Below are 25,962 nucleotides of genomic sequence, written 5' to 3'. Positions count from 1 at the left end.
ACCTGTATTTAATATTCTTCCTGTATTTTCTCACACCATAGACCAGGCTTCCTCAGCCTCGGCCCTCCAGATGTTTTGAGACTACAATTCCCATCATCCCTGACCACTGGTCCTGCTAGCTAGGGATCATAGGAGTTGTAGGCCAAAAACATCTGGAGGGCCGAGGTTGAGGAAGCCTGCCATAGACCTCAAAAAGGAAAAGTCCTGCTGCAAGCACTTTAACTGTTTTTGATGATGTGCAGTGAAGCCCACAGATCAGTCTGTTGCTTTTTGGCCCTGGGGATGGTTTCCTCAGATTCTAGAGATATTTTCCCTCCAAATCAGTTATTAGTGAGCTTTGATACTTCAGAAAATATAATTTATGTCTGTAGAACAGGTACCTGGTAGCTTTTGATAGTCTAGAAGCACCACCAAGCCAGCCCCCTAGAGCCATTCTAGGATCACTACTTTTAGAAAAATTGAGTACAGTACTTCCACATCAGTTTTTCCTTCTGTGAAATGGAGCTAGACCCCTCTAGGCTTCTTCTCCGAAACAGAGCTATATCACTGTCATAGACCTTCGGTAAGAACTGGGAAGTTTTTAAAGGCTGCCAGGCACTGTGGGGTATATAGGAAGAGTGGGAGAGACTCTGCTAGAGAGAAAGAGGCTGACTGGGACCTACCGTAATGACAAGGCTTTGGAGGAGAGAGGAGACAGACCACTAAAGTTTATAGCTCGCCCATGTTAGGAAGAAGAAAAGGGGGGCGGGTGGGGAGAACTAGAGAGAAACAGATGGCAGCGCGGCAGCCTGCTGACACCGCTTGTGGGCTCTGTCACTGACTGATTAACTCTGCTGTCTAAGAGCCCTCTGCTAGCGTCAGGGTCAAACAAATTGTTTTCACGCTTCGTCAGAGGTTTACTTAATTAGTTCATTTGCAATTAGATCTCTTTGTAGCCAAGATTTTTAGCAAAGACATCAGATGAAACTGACGGGTTTTCTTTTCTTGCTTGTTCGGGTTCCCTCCTCCCCCCAATGCCTTTCTTGCTACACATGCTTCCCACCCCGTCCACATACGCACATGCCGCTCCTCATTCTCGGCCCCCCTCCACCTCCCACCACACTGCCTCCGAACAGAATGTTGTGAAGGTTGAAAATGACGTTTGGGAGGACTGGAGATGGTCCGAAGCACAGCCTGTATGCCTGATCTGTGTGTGTATGTGTTCTGTGAAATGAACATTTTAGAAAAACCCACCCCCACCCTGGCCTTCAGCTACCGAAGGATCACTGTTAATAACGAGCCAACAGGTGCCAACTGCAACAGACTTAAGGCAGATGGGCAGGGAACTCGCATACTCCTTCAAAGCCTAACTTAGCCTTTTTCATGTGGCCAAGAGGAGGCCAAAAGGGAGAATTGATTCCACCTGTGCTACCATATGCAACTGACTGGTCCGAAAGGAGCCTCCTAACATTAGACAGCCATATCCTGCTTCCCCTAACTGGGAAGTCTTGACACAGCTTAAAATAGTAAGGAAACATTGCATGGAATGTTGTTCAATAGCAAAACTAAGGCTCTTAGAGTAAAATGAATTTAATTCCCTGCACTACCTTTAGTTCATTGGCTGACATTAAGAAAGCTTACATTCATTCGCCTGTTAACGATACAAGCTTTGAAATGGAATATAAAGTCCAGGCCTGTTTCGGTTTTGTTAAATTTTGTATGGCAAAAGGCTATGCTGCTTCAGTTGTGGACCAGAGCTTGGCAGCAGATGGAGGGTGGCTTGTTGAGGCAAAGTTGTGAACCTACAGTGAAGAGGCTCTTGGAATTCATAAAGGAAAATGCATTTTCTATCCTTATAATCCATCTCTCCTGAATGAAGAAAAATCTCTGGAAAATTGGTAGACTTATGAGTGTTGAGCTCTTTTTCCGACTGATTTGTAAGCCTGTCACTTTGCCTTTCTGTGCTTCAGGATCTCCAACTGACTCTTTGGTTGACTTGTCTCTTCAGACTCTAGGGCAGCCTTCCCTAACTAGATGTCCTCTATGTCTTCTAGATCTTTTGGACTTTGACTTATCTCTGACCATTATCCATGCTGGTTGGGGCGGATGGGACTAGTAGTCCAAAACATCTGTAGGGAATCAAGTTTGAGATGACTGCTGTAAGTTGTGTAACTTGCTGTGTATATATGTACAGGGTGAGTCTTTTGAAAGAGGCCCCGTGGAACATGTGTACTCTGTATCCACGGGGCCTCTTTTAAAGGACTCACCCTGTATATGTAGCACCAGTGTGGTACAGCAGACAAGGTGGTAGACTTAAATCAGAAAACCTTTGGCTCAAATCCCCACTCAGCAGTGATACTGACTAGGGGGGAATTCAGCCTTGCACTCTTCCAGTCGTTCCGTCTGTGCAGGCATTTCAGCTTGCCAGTTGGAACGATTCCCCATCTCCTCCCCCCATGTGCTGTTCTGGGGGATCTCCTCCTGCCCTGAGCCATTTTCAAGGGGGAGAGGAGGAGGTCCTTGAACTGATGGGCCTGGTTAGGTACATTTCACCCTAGGTCTATGCACAAGCCACTCTTTCTCAGGCTAGCCTCCCTCACAGCATTATTGTGATGATAAAATTGAATAACCTGTTGATGAACAGGATAAAAATGAGATGGATAAGATAGCAGACATGTTGCATAGCACAGCCAGTGTATTAAAGAATCTTAATAAAGGGGTAAACATTGTCAAGGGAGTTCTGGTTGTCCAGAACAATGTTAATTCCTCCTCCTTCTTCTTCTTCTTCTTCTTCTTCTTCTTCTTCTTCTTCTTCTTCTTCTTCTAAAAAAATGTTTTCTGTTTTTAGACACCTCAATACAGAACATGCACTTGATGACCGGAGCACAGCTCAGTGTCGAGTTCAAATGCAAGTGGTACAGCAGCTGGAAATACAGGTGAGTGTAAATATATGCAGTGAACCTTATTCAGTCCCATCTGTATTCAAGCCAAAATCCTTGAACAGAGCAAAGTCAGTAACCTGTTTAATTTGGGATCTTGTGTATGTAAGGGATGGATTTTGGAGTTGTTTACATTGGTTTAAGGCTTCCTTCACCTTTTTGGCTCTAAGGATCCAGGTCCTTTATCAGGATTGGCCTCATGGGCCAAATTTGACAGGTAAGCAGGGTTGCCCATCTGTTAAGCACATGACCATCGCATGATTGACATACAGGCTGTCAGATCTACCTGGCAAAATCCCTTGTGGGGCTCCCAAGTGTCCCCTGCTGCTATGAAAAGCCCAGGAAAGAATGCAGGCTCTGCTCCACTCCCAAGCTTCAAGTTGCCTTAGACATGGCAACCTTAGGATCAGAGGCAGGTCATGAATGACCATAGTATTCATTACTCCTGTCTTCTGTTATGCTGATAGGCATCTGTTTCCACCCATCAGAGTGGTGGAGAGGGCCTCAGACATATGAGTCAATCATAAACGGCTCCAGCAGTTCCTACTGAAATTTGCAAGAATTGTAAAAATTGGATGCTCAAGGGTGTAAACAGCCTTTCTTCCATAACCTAGGACTTTATTCTGTGATTACAGAGCTGAACAACTTGCAGGAATGTCACCAAAGGAGTTCTTGACTTTATGAGACCAGGACTGGACTTAGAGGAGCTATGTGGCTGATTCTAAAAGCAGAAGCCGTGCATCACCTGCTGCTGCTGGGGAACATCCAGTAATACAAAACATCTGATGTGATGTCACTGTGCTTTGAGTTTCCTCACCCCCCCCCCCCAATTACAACTGATGAAGAGGAGGAGCTGGGAAACTTGAAGCATGGTGGCATCACACCACGTGCTTTATATTAATGGATGCTACCAGGGGTGAGAGGAAGTGATGCACTGCTGCTGATCTGAGTGGAAGCCAAATTCCTCCTGTAACATTTAGTTTGGAGCTGAGAGAAATTGTAAACACAAGGAGGAGGCAACATTGGTAAATTAGAAGAGTATGGATTTTGCATATAAGCAATACCTATAAATGTTTGCATAGGGTGCAGGAACAGGTAAAGCAGCATGTAATCTGTGATAAATGATTATTGCATAGGATGGAATATAAATTGGGAATGGCATTTGGTTTCCCATTCCATACTTCCAGCTCGTTTTGGGAAACAGCCAGCACTGATGCTTGCTTGATGGACTCTGAAGGGAATGGGCAGGGGGTTCTTTTTATCCATGTTGCTAGATTGTATATATGCGAAGCAGTGCAGGGATGAAAGGAGCAGCATTCTCTGGAACATTAATCTCCACAGCAGCAGGATTAGTGGCAGAGGAAGGAGTGTGCCAAGGAGCGAGGCAGCTATAACACAAAGCGCAAGTAGTCTCTGTTGGAAGCTAAACTAAGTCAGTAGTTGCAGATGGGGTGCCTCGAAGAGAATGCAGCAGACATGCAAAAAGAGGAGAGAAAAGGAAGGAGTGCAGTACTCAAAGAGCAGAGTGAAGATTGTTACACAGCCTGAGTCAAACCGTGTGATTCTACCCTGTTCCCAAGCACTCTCTAAAGCAAAAGGTTGAAAGCAATTACTAGCGCTTAAAGAAGGGAATGTGGGGGAGAGAATCCTTGAAGAGAGCAGAAAGCTCCATGCGTGAAAAGAAGAAGCTGCCACCAGAGTTCCCAATTATAAAGTTTTCACTACAGAGCTCCTGCTGTGTCGGCAGCAAGAGTGTCTACATCACGAGAGTGGATCTGTCAGCTCTAATGAGAGCCACGACAGTGCCAGAGCGTCCTTGCGTCAGAGTCTCTCAAACTTCCAGCAAACTCCACTCTGGCTGCTTCCTTTAACTCCTGCCTCACTGGCCCCCTCTCTTTTTTTTAGTTTTGGGGATGGTTTCAAGACCTGGTGGGAGAGGAGAGAAATGCCCTCTCTGGGTGTGTCCTAGATTCTGTATAGGGGCCCATCAGGTCAGGAGGAACTGAGGCAAAGTTTGAGGGGAGCACTCAGAAAGGGAAGGTGACACAAAGGGAGATGGTGTCAGATCCCATTGCTTCTGCAGCACTCAAACTCTCTCCCTGTGCCACAGCGAATATTTCACCCTTCTCCGCACACTGAGAAATAAACACACACCCCAGGAGCATGCAATTAAAGCAATGTTGCACATCTGGAGAGATGGATGGGCAGGTGAGTGGGTGGGTTGAAAAAGGCATGGTGGGAGTGATAGATGGATGAGAGGAAGTAGTGTAGAGAGGGAAGAGATTAGAAACACGAGCAAGTGATGAGGTGAGGGAAAAGCGTAGAAGCAAAGGATGTTGAGAGGAGGTGACTAATATGATAGAGTGCCAAAAGGAAAGATGGTAGAAGTGATCTAGCAGCTTCACATGGGGCAGGAGGATCCTGATGCCTGGGATAGGGAGAGAAGCCATCCCATTTAATACCATGGTGGATGAAAAGGACGAGAACTGGGTGAAAACGCAGTGAATGAAATGGAGGGGGGGTTTCATAAAGTGAAGTTCCATTTTTCAGCAGCTTTTTCTGCCTCTGTTCACCCACATCTGATTCCTTTACATCAAGGTCACTGGCACTCCTATGTTACTGCACAGTGGATGTACCAGAGTATCAAAAAACCACCACACATCCTGATCTTGATATCCAATAGGAAAAGGCAGCTCTTTAGAGGCTTGGAAATGTGATACTCCAACCAGATTCATGGCTCTCAGGAGTATTCAGTGTTACTAGGGAATTAGGGAAGCTGGCAGCTTTTCTCTTCCAGGAGTGCTCTATGAAGGCAGCACTGCACAGCAAGAGCTAAAGGGAACAGCCCAGTGCTGTCACATTACTGCATGTAGGAAGTATTAGTCAAAAGAAGAGAATGGCATGTTCACACTGATGTTGAATGGAGCAAGCAAAACGAGGTGTGTGTGATCCCTGCTGATGTAGAGGGAACCATTCAAGGGTATGATTATTGATGGAACACTTAACTGGACCACCTTTCTAAATATGTTGGCCAAGTGAATTGACCACTAATGGGGAAAAGCTTCCTCAAAACAAATGACTTCTTGTTTGGTTTTCTTTGCAGCTAGCTAAGGAGAGTGAGCGTCTCCAGGCGATGATGGCCCACCTCCATATGAGACCTTCAGAGCCAAAGCCGTTCAGTCAGCCTGTAAGCAATGCTTAGCTTGTTCCTCACCTTTACGCTCTAACTTTCTTTTCTAATAGGGATTGCCACCTCAAGCCTCAGGCCCATATTGTCCTGCCAGAGTCACTCAGGTCTGAAGCAACCCTGGCTGTGACATTTCTTGGCTCACAGTAACGGGAACTATTTCCTACGAGTTCCTTTGAACCACTAGGCTCCTAGTAGATGGCATGATGGTGTGAGGAAGCCAAGGTATACCCACACTCCATTGAAACTCCTAAACTGATGATTACCAATTTTCCACCCTTGCGGAATCCTCCCTTTTACTACAACCCAAACATTGTGTACTTGAGCTTCACTTTCCACAGTCACAGCCATAGAGGGTCATGTAATATCATAATGCCTGCCAGATACTGCCCATGAACCACCAGGTAGCTATCCCTTCTTTATAATAATACCCTTCCTCTATCTGTTTCTCCAAGTCCTCTTTTACACTTTGCACTTGCATTTCACAGAGGCATAACTCAAACTGTATAAGCTGAGTAATCTCCTTGAGAGAGGAACCTGTCCTCTTGGACTCTGTGAATTGTCATGCATGTTATTATTTTATTATTTATTACATTTATATACCACCCTTCATCTGAAGATCTCAGCGCTGTTCACAACATGCATGCATGCTGATGGTGCTATAGAAATACAAACAACCATAGGTACCTGTGCTGGCCCTTTTTGCAGGCAGGTAGAATCACTCGTTCTCACAACATCAAGCCAGACTGAGACAACCTCCCAGAGGCAGCAGTTCACAGAGCATGCCCAGATAGCCCAAGCTGCTATTGTACACAAGGAGTGAAGCAAGGGGATTGGGATAAGACAGGTTGTGCCCAGGCCATCCTTGCATTCACATTGCGCAGTTTAGAAAGCCAGCTGTGTAGAAAGACCACACTACTTGTGTCAGTCCTGCAAACTGCATAGACATAGGCTGAAAAGTGCTGTTTGGAAGTGCTGAAACAGCACACCAAATTCTGAAATCAAAGCTGATACAAACATACCCTAGTGTCCTCTACCCTGCAGGGTGTGTTACTGGCTCCTTCCTGACCTATTGCCTTCTGTGCTGTCTTATTGGCCATTCTAAGGTGTTTGAGACACACATCTATCTCAGGAAAAGCAGCTGGTGACACCTCTGCTCTCTTGAGATTCTAGTTCCCATCTGTGCATGTGAGACCCTCTTGGAAGAACTTGCATCAATGACAAAAATATGTGTTTCCCCTCTGTGGTTCCTGAAAGTCCCTCCTGTTCATGAGAAGGGAGGTGGCCATGGTTACAGTTTTGAGGAAGGAAGAGAGAGAAAGTACATGCATATCACTGTATTACATTCCGAACCCCAAGAGCTCACTGACATCTGCAGTGCTTCAATATATGGTTATATAAGCTGACCTGATTTTTTTTTACTCATGAAATGATTGCAGTCCTCTTTCTTGGCAAGAGATGAAATTTTACATGGATGCTGTTGATCTTCAAAAGATAATGCTTATCTGTCAGTGTTAGAATATGACTATAGATAATGGTACTGATGAACTACTGGGAATTGTGCTGTATCCTGGGACAGCATTGCTCCAATTTGCTAATGAGACACTTGTGGCAATGCCACAATGTTTTTAAAATGAAACCCACAACTACCTGATCACCTTCATGAAATGAGCAGATAATTAATTTCCCCCCAAGTTAAGCTGCAGTTTAGACAATCTCATTGGAAGTGGTGTAGCATAGTAGCTCAGAGTGCACAGTTTCAGCCAGGAAGCCCTTAGCTCAAATCTTGCCTAAACCATGAGCTCACTAACGGTCCCCACCTGTGCATGCTTGCTTGCTTCTAAATAAACATTCATAGACTTGGACCATGTTTGGATTTTTGCAAGGCACTATCTTGTAATTTCAGCCCCCGTCTGCAATACAGGTGGTAGAGTGTGCTAACTGTAACTGAAAACCGTTCCTCCTAAAGTTTGGCTTCCCATTTGCTTTGAAAAAACAGCTACGGACAAGAATTATGGATTAGTTTTTTTATTAAAAAAAACTGAGCAAGGGAGGAATACTTTATATTGTACTAGATGGTCATCTGGTTCTTTCAGGTTTCTAACAACTGGCTTTGATGTAGCTAGTAAAGAGTTTTAGGTTTCATTCACGTTTGTAGAATATGATCTGATTTCTCATCCACATCTAGCCCTTCCATTGTAGTTGATGAGTCTCAAGTTCTTATCTGAGATGCCTGTTTCAATCTTTGCTGCTGAGTTGATTAGTAGACCCTCAGTGGTGTGCCTCTGCCTTCCACCCAACCTCTATATCTTCATTGATAGAAGTTGAACAGCCATGTGCTATGTCCATATAGAAAACTGTTGCTTACCCAGGCACCTCTCTGTCTCCTGGGTTGATTCTAATAACAGTTTGTCGTCCTCTTTGAGCAGCTGAACCTGGTTTCCAGCGCCACCCTCTCCAAGAGCACTTCTGATACCTTCCCTGATGGATTACCTCATCCCCCCACCTCTGCTACTGCACCCATTACTCCATTGCGGCAGGGCCCTTCTGTCATCAGCTCATCCACTTTACACAATGTAGGGCCTATTCGCAGGAGGAACTCAGACAAGTTCTGCACGCCAATCTCCTCAGGTGAGAGCAGCTGGGGAAACTGCAGCTGCAACTTTATGTTTGGGTTGAATTGTGTGCTTCTTAGACTGAATTGTGTGCTCCTTTTCTTCATAACTTTATTTCTTCCCCCTAGAACTTGCGCAGAATCATGAGTTTTACAAAAATGCAGATGTCCGGCCCCCCTTCACATACGCCTCGCTTATCCGGCAGGTGAGAAATTCCTTATTTTGGAGAAATGTACAAGTGTGCCAGAAAGACCTGGAACAGGCAGCAGTTGTTCACACTCACCTTGAATGTTGCTTGTGACAAGTGGCTCAGGTTGCTAATGGTACATTCTAGAAATCGCTTTCTTATGCTGCCTTTGGAAATGGAATTTGAGTCAGTGGCTGGGGTGTAAATCTGGTAGTTGAGAAACCTGGATTCATTGTGGTCTTGAGCTATCGTGTTTTTTTTCACCCAACCATGCCTTTCACAGTTAACACTAGACATTCTAGCACTGCAGGTAAATGGATAGGCACATAATTCTCTCTGTAGTTTGTTTTGTGTAGAAGTCAAAGGCCTAGAGACTAAGACTTTAGGCTATATCTACAGCCATCACTGCTGTATCTTGTGACCTCAGTGCCTCTTTGTCCTTTACATGATCATTATTTCCTCAAGAGTTCAAAGCAGCTTAGTTCTATTACAGTGTCTCTGACTTGGTGCTTTTCTGGTCCCCTGGGTGAAAGATACATTAGCTACAAATGGAGTGTGAGAATGGGGAGTTTTCAGCAACAGAAATGGCAGTGATGGCTTCAAGTTGAAACAATAAGATTTTGCCACCCCACTGTTTTCAGGGATTTTATAAACTTGCCCAACAAGGTATTTTTGAAGTCATTACTACAGAATCACCTTGTGGTTAATAACTCAAATCTCCATTTTAAATGAGATGGTTGGGGGTTTTTTTGACCAATACCATTTCCTGAATATTAGCCTTTGTGAGGAGAAAAATAGAATCTGCATGTATCAATGCTATTTCATGGGTTGTTGGCTGCCACACTTGATATTTGAATTATTTGCACCCTGCCTCATGCATGTAGGAGCAATGTTCACGGTGGGCTTTGCAGTGTTTCTGGCTTCCAGGGTATAACATAACTACTAATGTTTCCTGTTGTGTCAGAGTATTAGCAGTAGAGTTTGTCAGGATCAGCCTTAGTGGTCCATAACAACTGAAATCTCTTTTCAGCCTTAGCTTTCAGGCACAGCAGGTGGGACTTTACTGTGTCAGTTTCTTGGATGAACTGCAACCTTCTGTTTCCAGAGCTGCCAACAGCATATCTTTGACAAAGAATAAATTCCCTGGGGAGGATGGCTTCTATTGCTCCCTAGTGGTGCTGTATTGTGTGGGCATTCCCCGCCTTCCAGTTAATTGAAGTAGGCTCTGTAAGTTAGCGTGCAGGCTATGATATTGTTCTCTGGATCTCACCTACACTCTTATTCTCCTTTGGCTAAAAATATGCCTTCATTGTCCATGTAAAAATATACTTTAGAAGAGATGCTAAGATCTGCTTGCTGGCACTGGTCTTTTAAAGCCCTGGCTCCTGGAATTCATTCCTTTTGATTCAGCTCTTTGAGGTTAACCTCCCTGGAGTAGCTGAGATCTAGGAAACTCTTCCAAGAGCAAGCAGTAGTTGGTGTTTTCAGACACAATGTCACCTCCATTTGCCAGGCCAAAGTGTGGGAATGAGTGCCTTTATGCTCATCTCACCTCCCTCCCTCCTACAGCATCACACACGCTTCTGCATGCAGTCTATGTACCTCCATTATGCTCTCTTTTTTATTCACTAATGGTAACCAGGTATGGCACACCCTCCCCTCATGTGGATGCAAATGGTGCCTGAATTATTCTCTGAGTGAAGTTAGCAAACAGCAGGCCCAACCAGTTATCTGCTTTCAGTTCAGATAAGAATGAAGAGAGGCTGGAGTGGACCAGTTTCAGGCAGAAATTGTTGATCTTGCTCTACAAAACTGGGATCAGGATTCCAATGTTCAGGTCTAGTTCAGTAAGGAATGTTTTGAGTGCATTCTAGCTAATTTGCCCAGATTTGATCTGCTGCAATTCCTGGGTTGCAGCAATGGTTACTGTGCTTCACTCACTAAATTAATTCAACTTTTATGCATTTTGAAAGCGATACTTTAGCACTGATTTTACTTTCCATCCATTGTAACCTGGAGCACTTCTTTCCAATTACCGTATTTTTTGCACCATAACACTCACTTTTTTCCTCCTAGAAAGTAAGGGGAAATGTCTGTGCGTTTTATGGAGGGAATGCCTACGGGTGGCATGCCTACGGATTTTCCTCCTCTAAAACTACGTGCGTGTTATGGTCGGGTGCATGTTATAGAGCGAAAAATACGGTAACTGTAAGATGGGTAGAGTAGTCGAAATCAATGGTTTGTCTGGGCTAGTACTTACTAGAGCTTCTAATCAGTCAGGTGTACTATATGTGAAATAGGATGTCACTGCATTTGCATAAGGGTATGTCCTGCTAAATGGAAATATCTCAAGACTATTTTAGCATATTCTTTAGGCAGTAATACTGATCTGCAAAGATATGTCATATCTAAAAATGACCAAGCTTTATGCAGCTGGTCATTCACCTAAGTAGAAAAAGAAACAATTTTCATAGAATCTTGCATATCAGGTCCCAGAATCTGTTTCAGAAGTTTCTTTAAGGCCTTAGAGCCTGTTATTACCCATGACTATGCTTCTCTGCACCTGTAGACTTGACTGAAGTAGATCTTTGAGCATGCACAGCAGGGGTGGGGAACCATTTTCAGCTTGAGAGCTGAATTTCTTTCTGGGCAACTTTCAAGGTCTGTGATGGCCAGTGGTTGGAAGGGCCTGAGGCAACAGTGGGCAAAGCAGTGAATGTGAATTTTACCTTTGAACAACAGGCCAGTTTCTACACTTCTCTATCTCCAGCCAGATGATAATAATAATAATAATAATAATAATAATAATAATAATAATAATGCATATCTAAAAACTTAATAAAAACATCATGCATTAAAAAGCTCCTGATACAGGACTGCCTTCAGATGTCTTCTAGACAAGCAAAAGTCATTATCGGAGTTCAAAGACGCATTCCCACCAGGCAAAAATACTCAAGGTGGATGTGAAGCAAGGCTAGTGAGAACTGTGGCCTGCGGAGGGGTCTGGCTTGGGAGAGTCACAAGGGCACCATTTACATGCACACCCCAGGCCTGAGGTTCTCTGTTCCTCTGCTGCTAAGCTTGCTTCAGTGCATTTAACCTAAGAGGTAGAGCATTCAAATTATGAGAGTAATGCTTCTGCACCTCCTTTTATATTTGAGGACTAGCTATTCAGTCCATAATATATTTCATTCCTGGCTTTTGGGGGGGGGGGTCTATAATCTTGGGTAGGTAATTGTTTTGCAACATATCTTGCTTCTCCTGTATCTTTAATAAAGGCTATGTTTGGGCTGATTCACACATTCATACATATCACTCTCAAAGCCTTATCACTCAGTTACTTGAGTCTCAATTCATGAACTGTCTTCACTAAAAATGCATTGTTTTGGAGTAACCTTGTACAGCTATACAGCTATTTTTAGTGTTGGATCTGTGGTGGCTGTTTCATGCATGTTGGTCTCTACCTGATGTTGTATTCCTCAAGTGAGAAACATGGATGTCCTAAATTCAGATCTTTGAAATGTGTAGTTGAAAAGCAGAGCAGCATCTTCTCATATGTCCTCATAATGGTTTGCCTAGTACTGGTGGTAAGAACTTATGGGACTGATGTCTGTGAGTAACTTTTTCTCACCTTTCAATGCAGGCTATCCTTGAGACACCCGACAGGCAGCTAACATTGAATGAAATCTACAATTGGTTCACACGGATGTTTGCCTACTTCAGGAGAAACACAGCTACCTGGAAGGTAAAGCTTAGTCTGGGATTTTAATGCAGCTTTAGTGCCAACACACTTCTTAATATGGAACTGGGTCTCAATTTGGAGGACCTGCTAAATAATTTCATGTCCCAAATGTTTTTGGTGGAAGAGGTTCTTAAATAAGTGGGAGCAGGGAGCTCTTATTAAGCAACTACATGTGTCCATGTTTGATCTGTATCTCGGCTGCATCCTGGTTATGGACATGACACTGGGAATCACGAAGAAGTTAATGAATTAAGGCATTTACTCTGTCAACATTCTGCTAAAGATTCTGTTCTGGAGTGGTACAACAAGGCCACTTCAGAATAGATATTCTGCATGTTCTTACTTCTTTTTAGAATTGGAGAGGAAGGATTGTTCATTAGTTTATGACACCAGGATGCAGATTCACGTTTCAGTTTCCCACTCCATTTAGCATTACACAGAACGTATGGTGCTTGGATACTATGGTAAAGGCAGTATCCACAAAGAAATATGCACTGCCTTTTGTAATACACTCTATGTACCTAAGGATGGATTCAGATGAAAGAGGTGGCTAAAACAAAGTGTGAGTGATTTGCACGTTCTACTTTCCCTCCTTTTGACTTATTTCTCCGATACCTGTAGTGAGATGTGTAAGTTCCCCATATCTTTGGGAACTTGCCACAGGCAAGGTAGGCAGCTCCCTTCCTTGGATATGACTTGAAGGGCAGGGGGAAGTAGCTGAATGAGTCATTCTTATCTCCTTCACACACACCCATCCTTTTTTTGTGCTGCTTTCAGTAATTGTGATGTGACTGTGAGACTGTCAGGGAAAGGAGCTGGGACCAATGGATGCAAACCTTCTGAAAGCAGGGAGTACTAGTAGCGAGGAATATCTAACGTCCCTCCATCTCCATTGCTTTCTAACTAGGCCCTGTGGTTGTAGCTCGCTCTGGTGAGAGAGCTGTGGGTACTCGGCACAATTGACAAATTGATAATTTAGCTTAAAATGTGTCAAACTGCCTGGGTGGTAAAACAAGCCAGGGAACTATATTCCTTCTCTTAGAAGAATCTGTTTCAGCCCTCTGAGGTGGAGGCAGTGATGTGTGGGTGGGTGACAACAGCATGTGACCAATCTGTTCCGTTATAAGGCTGCAGAAATAGGTCTGTGCTGGCATGCACGTGGCTTGTCTACAGGAAAAGCAGAAGGGGAGTTAGAGATTCTAGAAATAGAAAATAAGGTTAATGATAACCCGGGGGCTGGTATCTCACTGCATGTGGCAAATAGATGATGCCTTAGCCAAGCTAGCAACGATTCAGGCTGGCTTTTCAGAGCATTGGGATGCAGATGGTCTCCTGATAGGGAAGATTGTGTGTGAGCTGCTAATACTCAACTTTCAACCTTGGGGAAGAAGAACATGAGGAGGCAACTTAATCTTTGTAACAGAAAACAATATTGCACATGAAAAGGGGCTAACAGAAGCGCCACCCAGTCTCCTGTCTGGTTCAGATTCCCTATGGGCTGTTAGCTGTCAGTTGGTGTTTCTGTCTTCCCATCTGTAAAATGGCACAAGAAGGGGCCGGTTTCCTCTGTTACATTAACATATATGTAATATTGCAGTAGGCCCATGATCCTAACTGAGGTCTTGATTACTGCTATAATCATAATCTTGATTTGTCTGTCTCTGTCGCTCTCCTTTTCACCGTAATGTATAACTCTCTAGGCAGTTGCCAGTCCATCACTGTAAAGGCATTGTGTGGGAAACAATGGGGAAGGGTCATAGCTTAGTAGTAGAGCATATGCTTTGCATAGAGAAAGTCTCAGATTCAGTACTTTTGAGGTAGGGATGAGAGAGCCTTTCAGAAACCACTGCCAGCTAGTGAAGTCCATACTGAGCAAGGTGGACCAATAGCCTCACTTGTATAAAGGAGCTGCTTCTTTCAATATTTCTAAACCAGACAATGAGCACACCTCCCCTACTGTGTACTGGAGGCACAGGCTCTGGATATGCAGGTGCCGATGCTTGCTCTTGGAATCAAGTCCAACTCCCTTTGCTTGTATTTTTTTCCTGAAGAATTCAATTTTAGCAAAAGTGTACATCCTTAAAATGTGTCTGTGCCCGTGTGTGCTTTCATCATGAGAAGATGGTCCTGATGTTTGTCCTAATTCAAAGCTTGGCCTGTTAGTGTCCACTCTTTCTGAATACACTGATCCATTCCTTGCTCATGTGTTCAGTGACATCTGGAAAGCAGAAGAAGTAATTCCAGAAGAGATACAAAAGTGAGGGAGGGTGAGAGAGAGGATAGAAGGACTATCTCCAGAGTAGAGGGGTGTGTGTTGTGTTCCTGCAGCTGGGCATCTCTGCCTTTCAGCTGGAGGCCTGATAAGATTCTGTCTTCCAGACATGACATAATTCTGCCAGTGTCACATGCAAGCCCTGATACAATCACTCCCTCAGACGGGAAGCCAGAGTCATTGTGTAGCCGTCAAACTCTTGATAACGACCAAGCAGAGCTTGCTGCCCATTAAGCAAACACAAGTCTGAGACTAGCAAGTTATTTTCTGTGAGTGAAAAGGGGTTATGGCATCAACCATGTAGGAAGTGAGTGAACTTATTTGGATCAATTCATAGAGAAGTGCTGAAAATTCTAAGTCACCTATAAACATCATTGGGGAAGGGTAGCTGTATGTGGTAGTGCATGTGCTTTTCAGTGAAGAAGTTCCAAGTTCATGGAATCTTCAGTGAAGAGTTACCAGGGAGCAGGGCAAGAAAATGCCTCTTCCTCCATTTCTGTTGTGTTGCTTCCGAAGGGAGACTACGCCAGGCTAAAGTATGATGGCTTTGTCCATTGTTGCCTGTGACTGTTCCTGACTACATAGCAGCCTGTACCCTAGCTTCTGGGGAACAAACTCGGAGAAAAATTATTTATTTGCTTGCTTGCTTGCCTGCTTGCTTGCTTGCTTGCTTACTATATTTATGTAGCCACCCCATAACAGGCATTTTCTAGGTGGCTCATAAAGAAAAGAAAATGCAATATTCAAGTACAACATAAAACAAATTAAATTATTTTCAAAAATTGAAACTATTAAAAACAAATTTAAACCTCAAATTTAAAACAGAGAGACCAAAACAATGAAATTTTAAAGACCTGGAAAGATATTCAGCTGGCACCGAAAACCCCATAAAGATGGCATCAGGTGCACCTGTCCAGGATGGCTGTTCTATAACTGGGGTGCTGCTACTGAAAAGACCCTGTCCTGAATACTTGAAAGCAATGCTTTTCTGTCATCCTTCATCTGCTTAATTTGTGAGGCCTTGGCATGTCTGCAAAACTGGCAAACAGGCTGGTTTCAGAAAACAAATCTTAAAGCCTCGGGCAAAGGGGAAAGAAGTCAAAACTCTTTTTTGTTCCTGCCTTTTCTTTTCTCGTACTGCTTGAACAAGGAAGAAGAAACAGAAGGAAGGTCCTTTGTGCAGCTTGTTGGCTACCTTTCCCTACATATGCAAAGATACATGTACAAATGTGACACACACCAACAGGCATATAAACAAATGATACCAAGATCTAAGCTTGAATCTAAGGACAAAACTACTAGGAAGAGACTACTTATTAAGGACTGAGTGCCTACTTAAGCATGATAAACATGATAGGTACCTAGTGCTTGGCACATTTACGTAGATGTTGGTTTTTGCTTTTCTTTGGTGTGCTTTTCAATGCATCTAATCCCTGAAAGCCACAAAGCAGCTGTAGTGCCCATGGCTGATATCCCACATTATGGTACCCTGGAGAAATTGTGCAATTGCTCTGGAAGTTGGCATATCCTCACAGAGGAAAGATGTTAAACTTATACACAACCTGGTACCTTTATTTGTTCTCATCCATTTTCCTCCATTTTGTGGTTATGTGCTGAAATATTGAATTAGCTTTGGTAGTCCAGTTCTCCTCAATTTATTGCCATTCCAGTTCTTCTTGCTTAGTTAGGTAGTCCTTGTGGGTGGATGCTTTCTCATGGATGCACAACTCAAAGCACACTAAGAACCACTGTTACATTTTAGCAGTGCAAGAGGGTTGCATTGGACATCCACTGTAGCAAAACCTTTTTGTTGTAATCCTAACCTATTTGTCTTCTCTTTAAGACGTTCATACATTCTTCCCTCATGCATTGATGGGGGGAGCTGGGCTGTGACCAGCAGCCAAATGTTTGGCCATCATGTAAAGTGGTCCTATAAACATAAAGCATCTCCATGCATGCGGGGCGATCCTGATTGACCCAGGATCTCAGCTTAAGTGGAGGCGCTCTGTGTGCACAGGCTGATGCATGCATATGACTACCTTATGCATGGGTAGAACATGTGGTGTGAGCCAGCAGCAGGGCCACCAGCCCAATCCTGCTTCCTGTGAATGTGCGAAGGGTGAGTTATATGAGACCTGCTTTTGTTAACCCACTTTTTCTCTATATAGACTATAGTGCACACATTCACCTCTCTGCATCGTTGTCATTGATAGCCCTGCCTGTTTTCCGTTCCCCTCTCTGTGGTGGTCTGCAGCCCTTTCTGTCATTACTGTCCTCTCTTTTACTCAACCCAGAGTTTTCTCTGTTCCCCATCTCATTAGCCATTTTTCCTCTCCACACCCCGCAGCATATGCTTGCTCACTCTCCCTTCTCACTGCACAGCAGCAGGTGTCCCTGTTCCCTCCAACGGTTATGCCCCTTTTTGTTTCTCTCTCCTTTCCACAGGTCTCCTCACACACGGATCTGTTACTTCCTTTTCTCTGTTTCCGCTGCTATTGGTCTCACTTCACCACTATCTCTAGTACTCTCTTTTTGCACCCTTTCCAGCACAATCCTATAGATGTCTACTCAGAAGTAAACCCCACAGAGTTCAATAGAGCTTACTCCTAGGCAAGGGAGTGTAGGATTGCAGACTGTCCCTTTATACGCTCTCTTTCTACCCCCACCCTTATCTCTTCTTCTGCCTTGCTAAACTCAGCAAGAATACCTAAGGCATTCATTTTCTCAGCGGTTCACACATTAAGTGCCTTTCCATATATTATTTGGCAGCAAACCTGGGTTAGCAACTATGTGTTTGTGATAGGGAGTTGGAGCCAATCCTAGCTCTCTGCTGTGTTTAGTGATATGATACATGCATTTACAAACAGGTATTTGGCTCATTTGCTCATTACGTTTTTAGAGGTATGCTTTTCAACGTGTAAATCTGCCTTGAGGGGATCTTATAGGCAGGAAACCATTGAACATGGTGATCTGGTTGCAACAGGCTGGTAAAGCTTTGCGGTCGGCTTGGCTGTAGAGTTTGATTCTAGGGAAATGAAAAGCTATGTAGAATATAATGCAGGTATCTTCCTGGACTTCTCTGCTGGAGGGCCAAAAACAGGCAGGGTGGGTGCTGCAGTTGGCTGACAGCCCTGCTTAGGTTGTGCAGCTCTATCTAGCAACAGAAGGAATAGAATATCCTAGCTCACTATACAAGCCCTGGATTTTGTTTGTCATTCATGTCTGGAGCTTCTCTCCCTCCTTTATTTAGTTGCCACTCAGCTGAGGAAAAAGGTCCCTTCATTTCTGGTTAACATAAGCTGTGCTTGCGCTCATGTAACAAATCACTGTAAGCTCTGATTCTAGGGGTTTGCTCGCCACATCATCCGTAGATGGAGACAGATAGTTAACCTATTCAAGTGCAAAATGAGAGACTTGAAAGAATATTCACTCCAGCTTCTTCAAGAATTATATAATCTTAGTCACTAGAGTCTGGAAAACAATTATTAGCTGACACCTAGTCAATTCACCTGCCAGAGGACGAATTTTTCCTACTATGTAATTATTTACAATACAACAAATTTCAGCTATAATAGCTTATGCTATGCTGTAATCGCATTCTCAAAACACCAGATAGGAAAGTGCTTGAGGGAATACAACCGCTGTGAAATTTTCAAGCAGCATGTGATGTCTTTAACTATTATGCCAACAGCACACAGCCTTGTGCTTTTATGTTTTCTTACAGTTTTAGAGTGCAGGTATACGAGAGTGCTTGCTTGCAGCTGTACTCTAAGGTCGGTAGGCAGATATATTTGTATACTGCTATATCCAAACCTATCCCTCTTTTGGACTTCTGTCCTGTCCTTTTCCCTAGTGGGCAAGTTATGGCTGCTTTAAACACACAAACACACACACACACACACACACGCGAAAGTAAATATATTTTGCATAAGATAAATAAAAATGTGTTGGTAACAAAATGAAATATCAGCTCATTCTTCACAGTTATCATGCTACCTGCCTCTTGCATTTCATCACAGGAGTCCCAGGGACACTTGTAAAAGGGATGTTGTTTGCACCAGAGATGGAATACTTCTAGAATTTTCCTGTCCAGAGGACATAAAGTCTTCTGTTTCATAGTTGTGTGGTGTCATTTAAATAATTATATGTAAAGTCTTCCTTAATACAGTCGTGGACTATGTGAACTTCAAAATGTCTTCTAGGGTGAGTGGACATGGGGCAGAAGACCAAAAGTGAGCAGGGACCCCACAAAATCATCAGTACTGTTGAATATGTCCCCAAAAGCCTTAGGGGGAGAATAGCCCCCTTCATGCGTTCACCATGGAGAGGAGACTCCACATGATCAAGAGGCAGTGGGGCTACATTGCATTAGGCATGGGTGTCTGCAGTGCAGAAAGCCATATATGTAGATCTCTCTGCATTCTGTGGAACCCTGACCCATGTCAGAATACAAAGAAGCCTACATGTGTACAGGTCTATATAAGTAGATTTCCCTTTTGCAGACATGCACATCAAACATTTGATTGTGACAAGAAATCTCTGTGACAGCACTGCTGCCCCTTGATCACGTATGAAGGGGGCTTATGTTAGGCAAACAATATGAAATTGCTCAGAAATGGAATATTCAAAGAGAGATCCTTACATGTGGACACATTTGTCTCTTAAGTCACTTATCATAAATTATCTCTTCAGCAAACAGATGAACTCTCCTCCTTCTCCTCTCTGCTACCTTCGAAAGAAAATGTTAGCCCTCTAGCTCACAGTCAGTCTGTCAAGGCTAAAACCACTATAGCACCCTACCAGGAGCACTAGTTTGCTCCACCTAACATTTTTAGGGGAAAATATGGCTGGGTTGTAAAATATTTCTGGGCTTGAACATGGAAATTTCTGGTTTTTAAAAAAAATTATGGCAGTTGGTTCCCCATAGTAGTATTAGTGCGCACAATATCCCCCACCTGACCTGCCAATCTCTGCCTGCCTGGACTACCCCTGGTTTGAGGTGAATTTTTCAAGATCACTATCATCCTTATTCCACTGAAGGTCCTCTTGGTTTTAAGCAATACGCCATGCTGATTGTCAAAGTAGATAAAGGGCAATATTTATCCAGGATCACTATACAATGAATACAGTAGGGTGTTTAACACTAGGAAAACCTGGGTTATGTGGAGAAAAAAGTAAATGGAACAGCAGGTAATTTAAAAAGTGGTGGTCCACCCCCCAAGAGTAACTTAGTATGGTCTTGAAAGAAATCTACTCTGACTGTTATGTCCTTTAGTACCCTGTCATATTCAGTTATATGACCAAAAGGCTGATTCTCCTTAAGAACGGTAAAGGTTGAAAACACATACAAACATAGGAAGCACACACCAATATATGCATGTGCATGCTTAATGTTCCTCTGTCACACAAACATTTAAAATGATGTGTATTTTAAATTATATTTTATTGTAAACCACTTGGAGGTTATTTACAGCTCAGCAGTATACAAATTTTGTTAAATAAATAAATGAACAACTCCTTTCTGCACAAACATATTTGTACAGAGAACCAGGCAGGTTCCCCAAATGTTAGCTGAGTTGTAGACCAGACCTACAGAACTTAAGGCCCATTAACAATTGTGGCACTTCCATGGCTAAGGACCACTGGGACATTTAATTTCCTTTTACTGTATTTCAATATACGTATATCCTGGTTTTCTGTCACATAGTGAAGCAGCTAACAACCTCATTTAAAAACAATAAACCATAATAAATGAAAATTTGAAATCAGTTTTAGAAAGACCTATCACCAGTCAATGACAGATAATTCAAAATGCTGAGGCTGCCAGGCATTGAAGGCCTATGGAAACAAGTAGGTCTTTACTTCCTATATAAAAACAAGTGAAGGAGAAGCTGTATGGCTTTTGCAACGAAGGGCATTCTGTAATCTATGCACTGCCACAAAAAAGAATGTCAAACATCCATCCTTTGTAGCCCATTTCTACCTTATTGTGCATGAGTACAAATCTCTCTCAACCTCACAGATTCATTAACAGGTGGCGTGAGGTTGGTAGACTGGTCCTTCTCTTTCTCTGGATTCAGAGGTAGTCAGTGGAACCGGTACCATTTTTGACAGCATGATTCATTCAGTTGGCCATGCTATATAGCCTTTTTGTGTCAGAAACTCCTTCAGTGTGTAAATTGCTAAGGAAAAGAAAGGTTAGGGCCGGATTCAACTAAGCTGGAGCACTAGTAGAAGCCAGCACAAGGACTCCTGGTAGCACAGTGGAGCTCCCCCCCCCCCAATGTGCCTCCTGCATCTCCCCCAGATCAGCTCTGGATGTTTAGGAGAACCCCCTGAACAGTTCAGGGAGGCAAGGCAGGAAATCATTCCATCTGGCAAGCAGAAATGCTTGTTCTGGCACAACAATAATATTAGCACAACATTGCATTCCACCCCTTTGTGTCCTCTTGCCATGGGCTTCAGTAGTGAAGAGTAGAGATAATTAAGAAGGTCAGAAATAGAGTATGGAAAGACTCAAAGAAGAAAAGGGAGTAATAGAGATGAGGATGCAGAGAGACAGGGAAATGAGAGAGAAGCTGGTACAGATTGCGGGGAAGAGAGTTCTATTGCATAGCAGATATGATGGTTGAGAGCAAGAGGAAAGGAGGAGATGAGGATGCTGTGACAAATAGGATGTGCTGGGTGAAAGTATGATAAGTGAGAGCAGCTATAGAAGGACCTGAGGTAGTTCAGATAGAGTACAGTAGGGAATACAGAGCAGGGGGCATGGGAGTCAACAGGGAAGTGGTTAAAAAGAAAAGACGGAGTATAACAATTGGCAGAAATGCTTGCCCGTTGTTGATGGGGTAAAGCAATCCTAAAAGTGTCCCTTGGTAATTTAGAGTTTTACACCCTTGTTGTAAAAATACCATAACAGCAATAGCTCCTCTTCCTTTCCAGGCCTGCAAGTGGGTTGTTCCATTTTCATTCCCTTACCAAAAGTGCAGGCAGGAGGGAGGAGCCCAGTGGAGACAGTGCACATGGGCACCATGCTCCCCTCCTTCCTTGAGAGTGGATGTCCTACTTGTCCCATTTTCTCTCTGCCAGGTATTTTCTGGGTTGCAAGACAGAAATAAATCTGTTTGTATACTGCTAGAAAGAAAACAGTTCACTAAATTTCAGCAAAAATGTTAAGCATGTGCACTGTTCTCCTATTGCAAATGATGTGACTTAAAGTGCTTAACTTTGGCTGGGTTGTGCCCGGGGGGGGGGGGGGTGCGCACGCGCTAGATAGAAATAAAACTGGATTTTATTTTATTTTAAGCTGCAGCTCTTTTCTCACTTGTTATTTATAGCACAAACTATTTTGTTTCTTCACCTTTTGATCTCTTTTGTTCACTGTGTACTATTAACACCCTTAATTCTTATGAAACATTAGTCATTTAGTGCAAGGTGTTTTCCATTATACTGAACTTTCATAGTAGTCTGCAGGTACTTATTTGTAAATCTGGGCTTGTTGCATGAGTGAATACTAACTGCCGTTATTCACCGTGTTTTTGATGTTAATGATTCAAAGATATTTAAAGTACGCCATAGACATGGTGGATTTGACAGCAGAATTAAAGACGTTTCAGTTACTTGTGAGAAATTGGTTAATTCTAAATTAATTTCTTTGAAGCCCGCCTGGAAATATGTTAGGCCCCATTTTGTGAGGAAGGCTGGCATCCTGTTCCCAAATCAGTTGTTTTGTTGCTGGTGTTCTGTGCCTCTGTCTGGATGACTGACCATGAATAATGATGTCAGAGAACTGAAATGTGTAATTTCACCATCCCCAGCATGAGATCTGTTGCTTCACAACGTATTGCTGTGCCTGTATTTTAATTCTGTAAGGTTTACAGGTTTTCGTCTTTGCTCATCCTCTAAGCCTTCCTCAGCTGCTTTTGTTCATTGGTACAGAGTATCAGCAAGAGTTTGTTTCAGCAACTCCCACTTTCTTGGCAAGGGGGTGCATAAGGCTAATACAATCCTACTATATATTCGTTCTTTTCATTTCGTTCTTTGTCTCAAACCTTTGCTCTCATAAACTCTCCCCGTCTTTCATTCCGGTGTTTTGCACCATTGAATTTTCCTCTGACTTTACCACCTTCATCTCGCCTACTTAACCCTATGGGACCTTCTGAAGACAACTACATGTGTTGCTCTTTAAAATCTGTGCGGTGAAAAGTGCATGCCTGGCATGTATGAGTGACAACATGTGTGTGGGGAGGGGTTGCTCTGCCCAGTGATGTCCCCATATACATGTTAATAGTAAAAAGACACATTGCCATATTTTGAGTTGCATGCTTGGCTGGATATGCCTAAAAAGGGATGTATCAAAGTGCCCCTAACTGAGAGGGTGATATAAAAACAAAATCTGCTCTCCCTTCGATGTGAACAATTATAAGACTAATTATCTATGTTCTATTTAGATTTTTGTACTTTGGTTAAATGCATCAGCCTTTAAGCAAGCGTCATGGGAACGTTTGCGTTTTGGCGTAGGGAATGATTTGAAACAAGACTGTGATTAGATGACCCTTTTATTTTCCTTTCTAAGCAAAGAGTAAGAGCCACAATATTAACCAGAATGGGTGTCTGTGAATAGGTAATTTAAACAAACTGAGGAAGGCTGCAATCATTTCAAGTGCTCTGTAAGTAAGTTTGTGCACCAGTCATTGAGTCCCCCTAATGGTTCAGGTGGATTACTACAAGTAAATAAGCTGTGCTTGTGCAAGACACAAATAACTGTAGACAGCATCCCGGACACGTTGCAAGTAGGGTCCTATTGAAGAGAATTGGGGAAGGGGATGTGGAGATATGCCAAGCTATAGCTGTCACTCTTGTTTAAAACTACATGCCCCATAGAAAATGCTATGCCTAAAAGGGTTAGGGCAGGAGCCAGAAATCCAAATTTTTGGACTCTCTTTCTAGCCTTTAGAGAGGAAGTGAGGAATGATGTCCATTTCTACATCCTTTATTGATGTTGTGTAGACATTAATTGCACCCTTGGCTAATTAGAAATAGATTGGTGCAGACTGAAAATCTCTACTAAAAAAAAAAAATCTTACTTTGAAAAATAGCTTTAAAATCTTGTGTTTGCTTCAGTTTGCCATTTAGTCCCATATTTTTCTTTATTGTCTCCGGCAAAATTGAAGAAAATAATGTCAGTATAAAAGAGGTATGGGAAGGAACAGAAATTCCAGCACTACGGCTTGTTCCAGTGAAAGCGCATATTACGTTGGTTGTCTCACAAAGAAAGCATTTCATTTTTTAAATGATGGTTTAATCCTTCTGGAGCGATTTGAGGTACTTAGGTAGTAGGAGCTGGGTGAGTGCAAAGTAAATAGGTGCCAAGAGGTATGGCAAGAGGTGCCTGCAAAGAGGCAGGTGTGAGGAGGATTCTGTTGGTATGGCGGCAGTGGCAGCAGCGCATGTAACAGGGAGATGCTGAATGGCTGGGGTAGAAGCTGGGGAGAGAAGCTGGGCCAGGGGCATAAAGCAAACATCATTAGAAAAGACAAAGATAAGAAGCAAACAGAGCAGCCAAGCCTGGCATTAAACAAATACTCTGTCAAAACACAAAAGCTGCATTTAAATCATGCAAGGATGCCTCCCCGGAGCAGGAGACCACAGAAGTAAGGAAAGAGGAAAGACACACTTGGCGACACCCTCCTGCCAGCCACTGGGATGGCCAAGAGACAGCAAATAATCCACATAAAGAGCTAGAAAGCTTAGTGTTTCTTTCTTCAGATGCTGCCAGAAGCACCTTTCATAGATTTTTCCTTCCTGGGATTTCTGTGTGAAGTTATTCCTAGACAGCTTATGAAAATGCATGTGGGATTTTCAGGAAGAATCTGTGAACATCCCTGCACATGTAGTGGCCTCATTTGGCCTCCATTTCCTTTCCTGCCCTGTGCATATAAGCAAGCCAATGTCCTGTTGCCAGCTATGGATGGTTAGTGGTACCCCATAAAACACTGAATGGGTGCTAAGCGAGCCTGAGTCTGTTCTATACCTCTTGATGATCAGAAGAGCAAGCCTTGCTCTTAAATGATTTGGTTTTTAGCCTGTTTTTATTGTTCTGTGGTGCTTAATGTTTTGCTTTATAGTTTCTGCTAGTATTGTACACACACACACTTGCGCCAAGGTTCTGTTTGGATGAAGAGCAGTTCAGAAAGTTTGTAAATAAAAAAAAATGATAGAAGCAGTCTGCTGGGTAGGGATCAATGTCAAATGGGGAGACCCTTGCAACCAAAATCCATCACTGCCATATTTTGGGGCAGAATGGGGATGATTTCCCGGTCTCATTATGGCCCTCATGAGCCACATGCAGATAACATTCTCGGCCTTCATCATCTGGCCAATAGCAGCATGGCCACACTAATGAAACAGAGGTAGAATTTTCCCCAGCACAGGTTTGCAAAAGACGTACGTGCTCATCTGCTGATTTCAGCGCCAGAGGGTGTCTGCCTTCAAAGCGGTTTCAGTGGAGACCAAAGAGAAAAGGCCGTCATTTTCTAACAGAAGCAGATGTGGTGTTTCCAACAGTAACCAATCCCATACAGGATTTGCTGTACCAAAAACAAAACAGGAGGCCATAGCATTTTACAGGGAAAGCTTGACCTTATTCTCTTGATTTCTTCATTGGGATTGTCTTTAGAGACAGATTCACATCCTGCCTGAGATTCCCTTTGTGGAACTCAGTGAGCCATTTAGGCATGCTTTCTGTCTCATGCACACACACACTTGTGTGATTCCTGTCTGGGGTAAGCCCTGAGGCAGATCTCCTACTCACAGATGATCAACCACAGAGGTACAGAGCTCATCTGCACCTCACACTGCAGCAGCATCAATGCCACAAAAAGAGAGAGGGTTATAAGGCACTTCAAATGTCATCGTAAAGGTGGTGCAGAAGAAGAAACGCTATTCAGTACTCTGTTCTGAGAGCAGCAAAGCAAATCCCCAAGCCATTTCATCAGGCTGCTATTCAATTCCCTGAAAGTGTTACCAAGTCCAAGCCATG

The 25,962-nt window shown here is 43.2% G+C and overlaps 1 protein-coding gene across 7 annotated transcripts in view; it reads left to right on the top strand.

Annotated features, from left to right (window-relative positions):
- FOXP4 (forkhead box P4) overlaps positions 1 to 25,962 on the top strand; it is a 159,618-nt gene that overhangs the window by 116,122 nt on the left and 17,534 nt on the right. For all 7 annotated transcript variants that reach the window (XM_081010069.1, XM_081010068.1, XM_081010070.1 and 4 more), the window contains 5 exons: positions 2,828 to 2,915; positions 6,022 to 6,105; positions 8,535 to 8,736; positions 8,849 to 8,925; positions 12,551 to 12,652. In XM_081010069.1, the coding sequence (XP_080866195.1) occupies positions 2,828 to 2,915; positions 6,022 to 6,105; positions 8,535 to 8,736; positions 8,849 to 8,925; positions 12,551 to 12,652 (553 nt within the window). The remainder of the gene's footprint in view (positions 1 to 2,827; positions 2,916 to 6,021; positions 6,106 to 8,534; positions 8,737 to 8,848; positions 8,926 to 12,550; positions 12,653 to 25,962) is intronic.

Source organism: Podarcis pityusensis (assembly GCF_964106645.2).
Source record: "Podarcis pityusensis genome assembly, chromosome: 6".
Classification (NCBI taxonomy): Eukaryota; Metazoa; Chordata; class Lepidosauria; order Squamata; family Lacertidae; genus Podarcis; species Podarcis pityusensis.
This window is presented reverse-complemented; position numbering and strand designations above follow the sequence as displayed.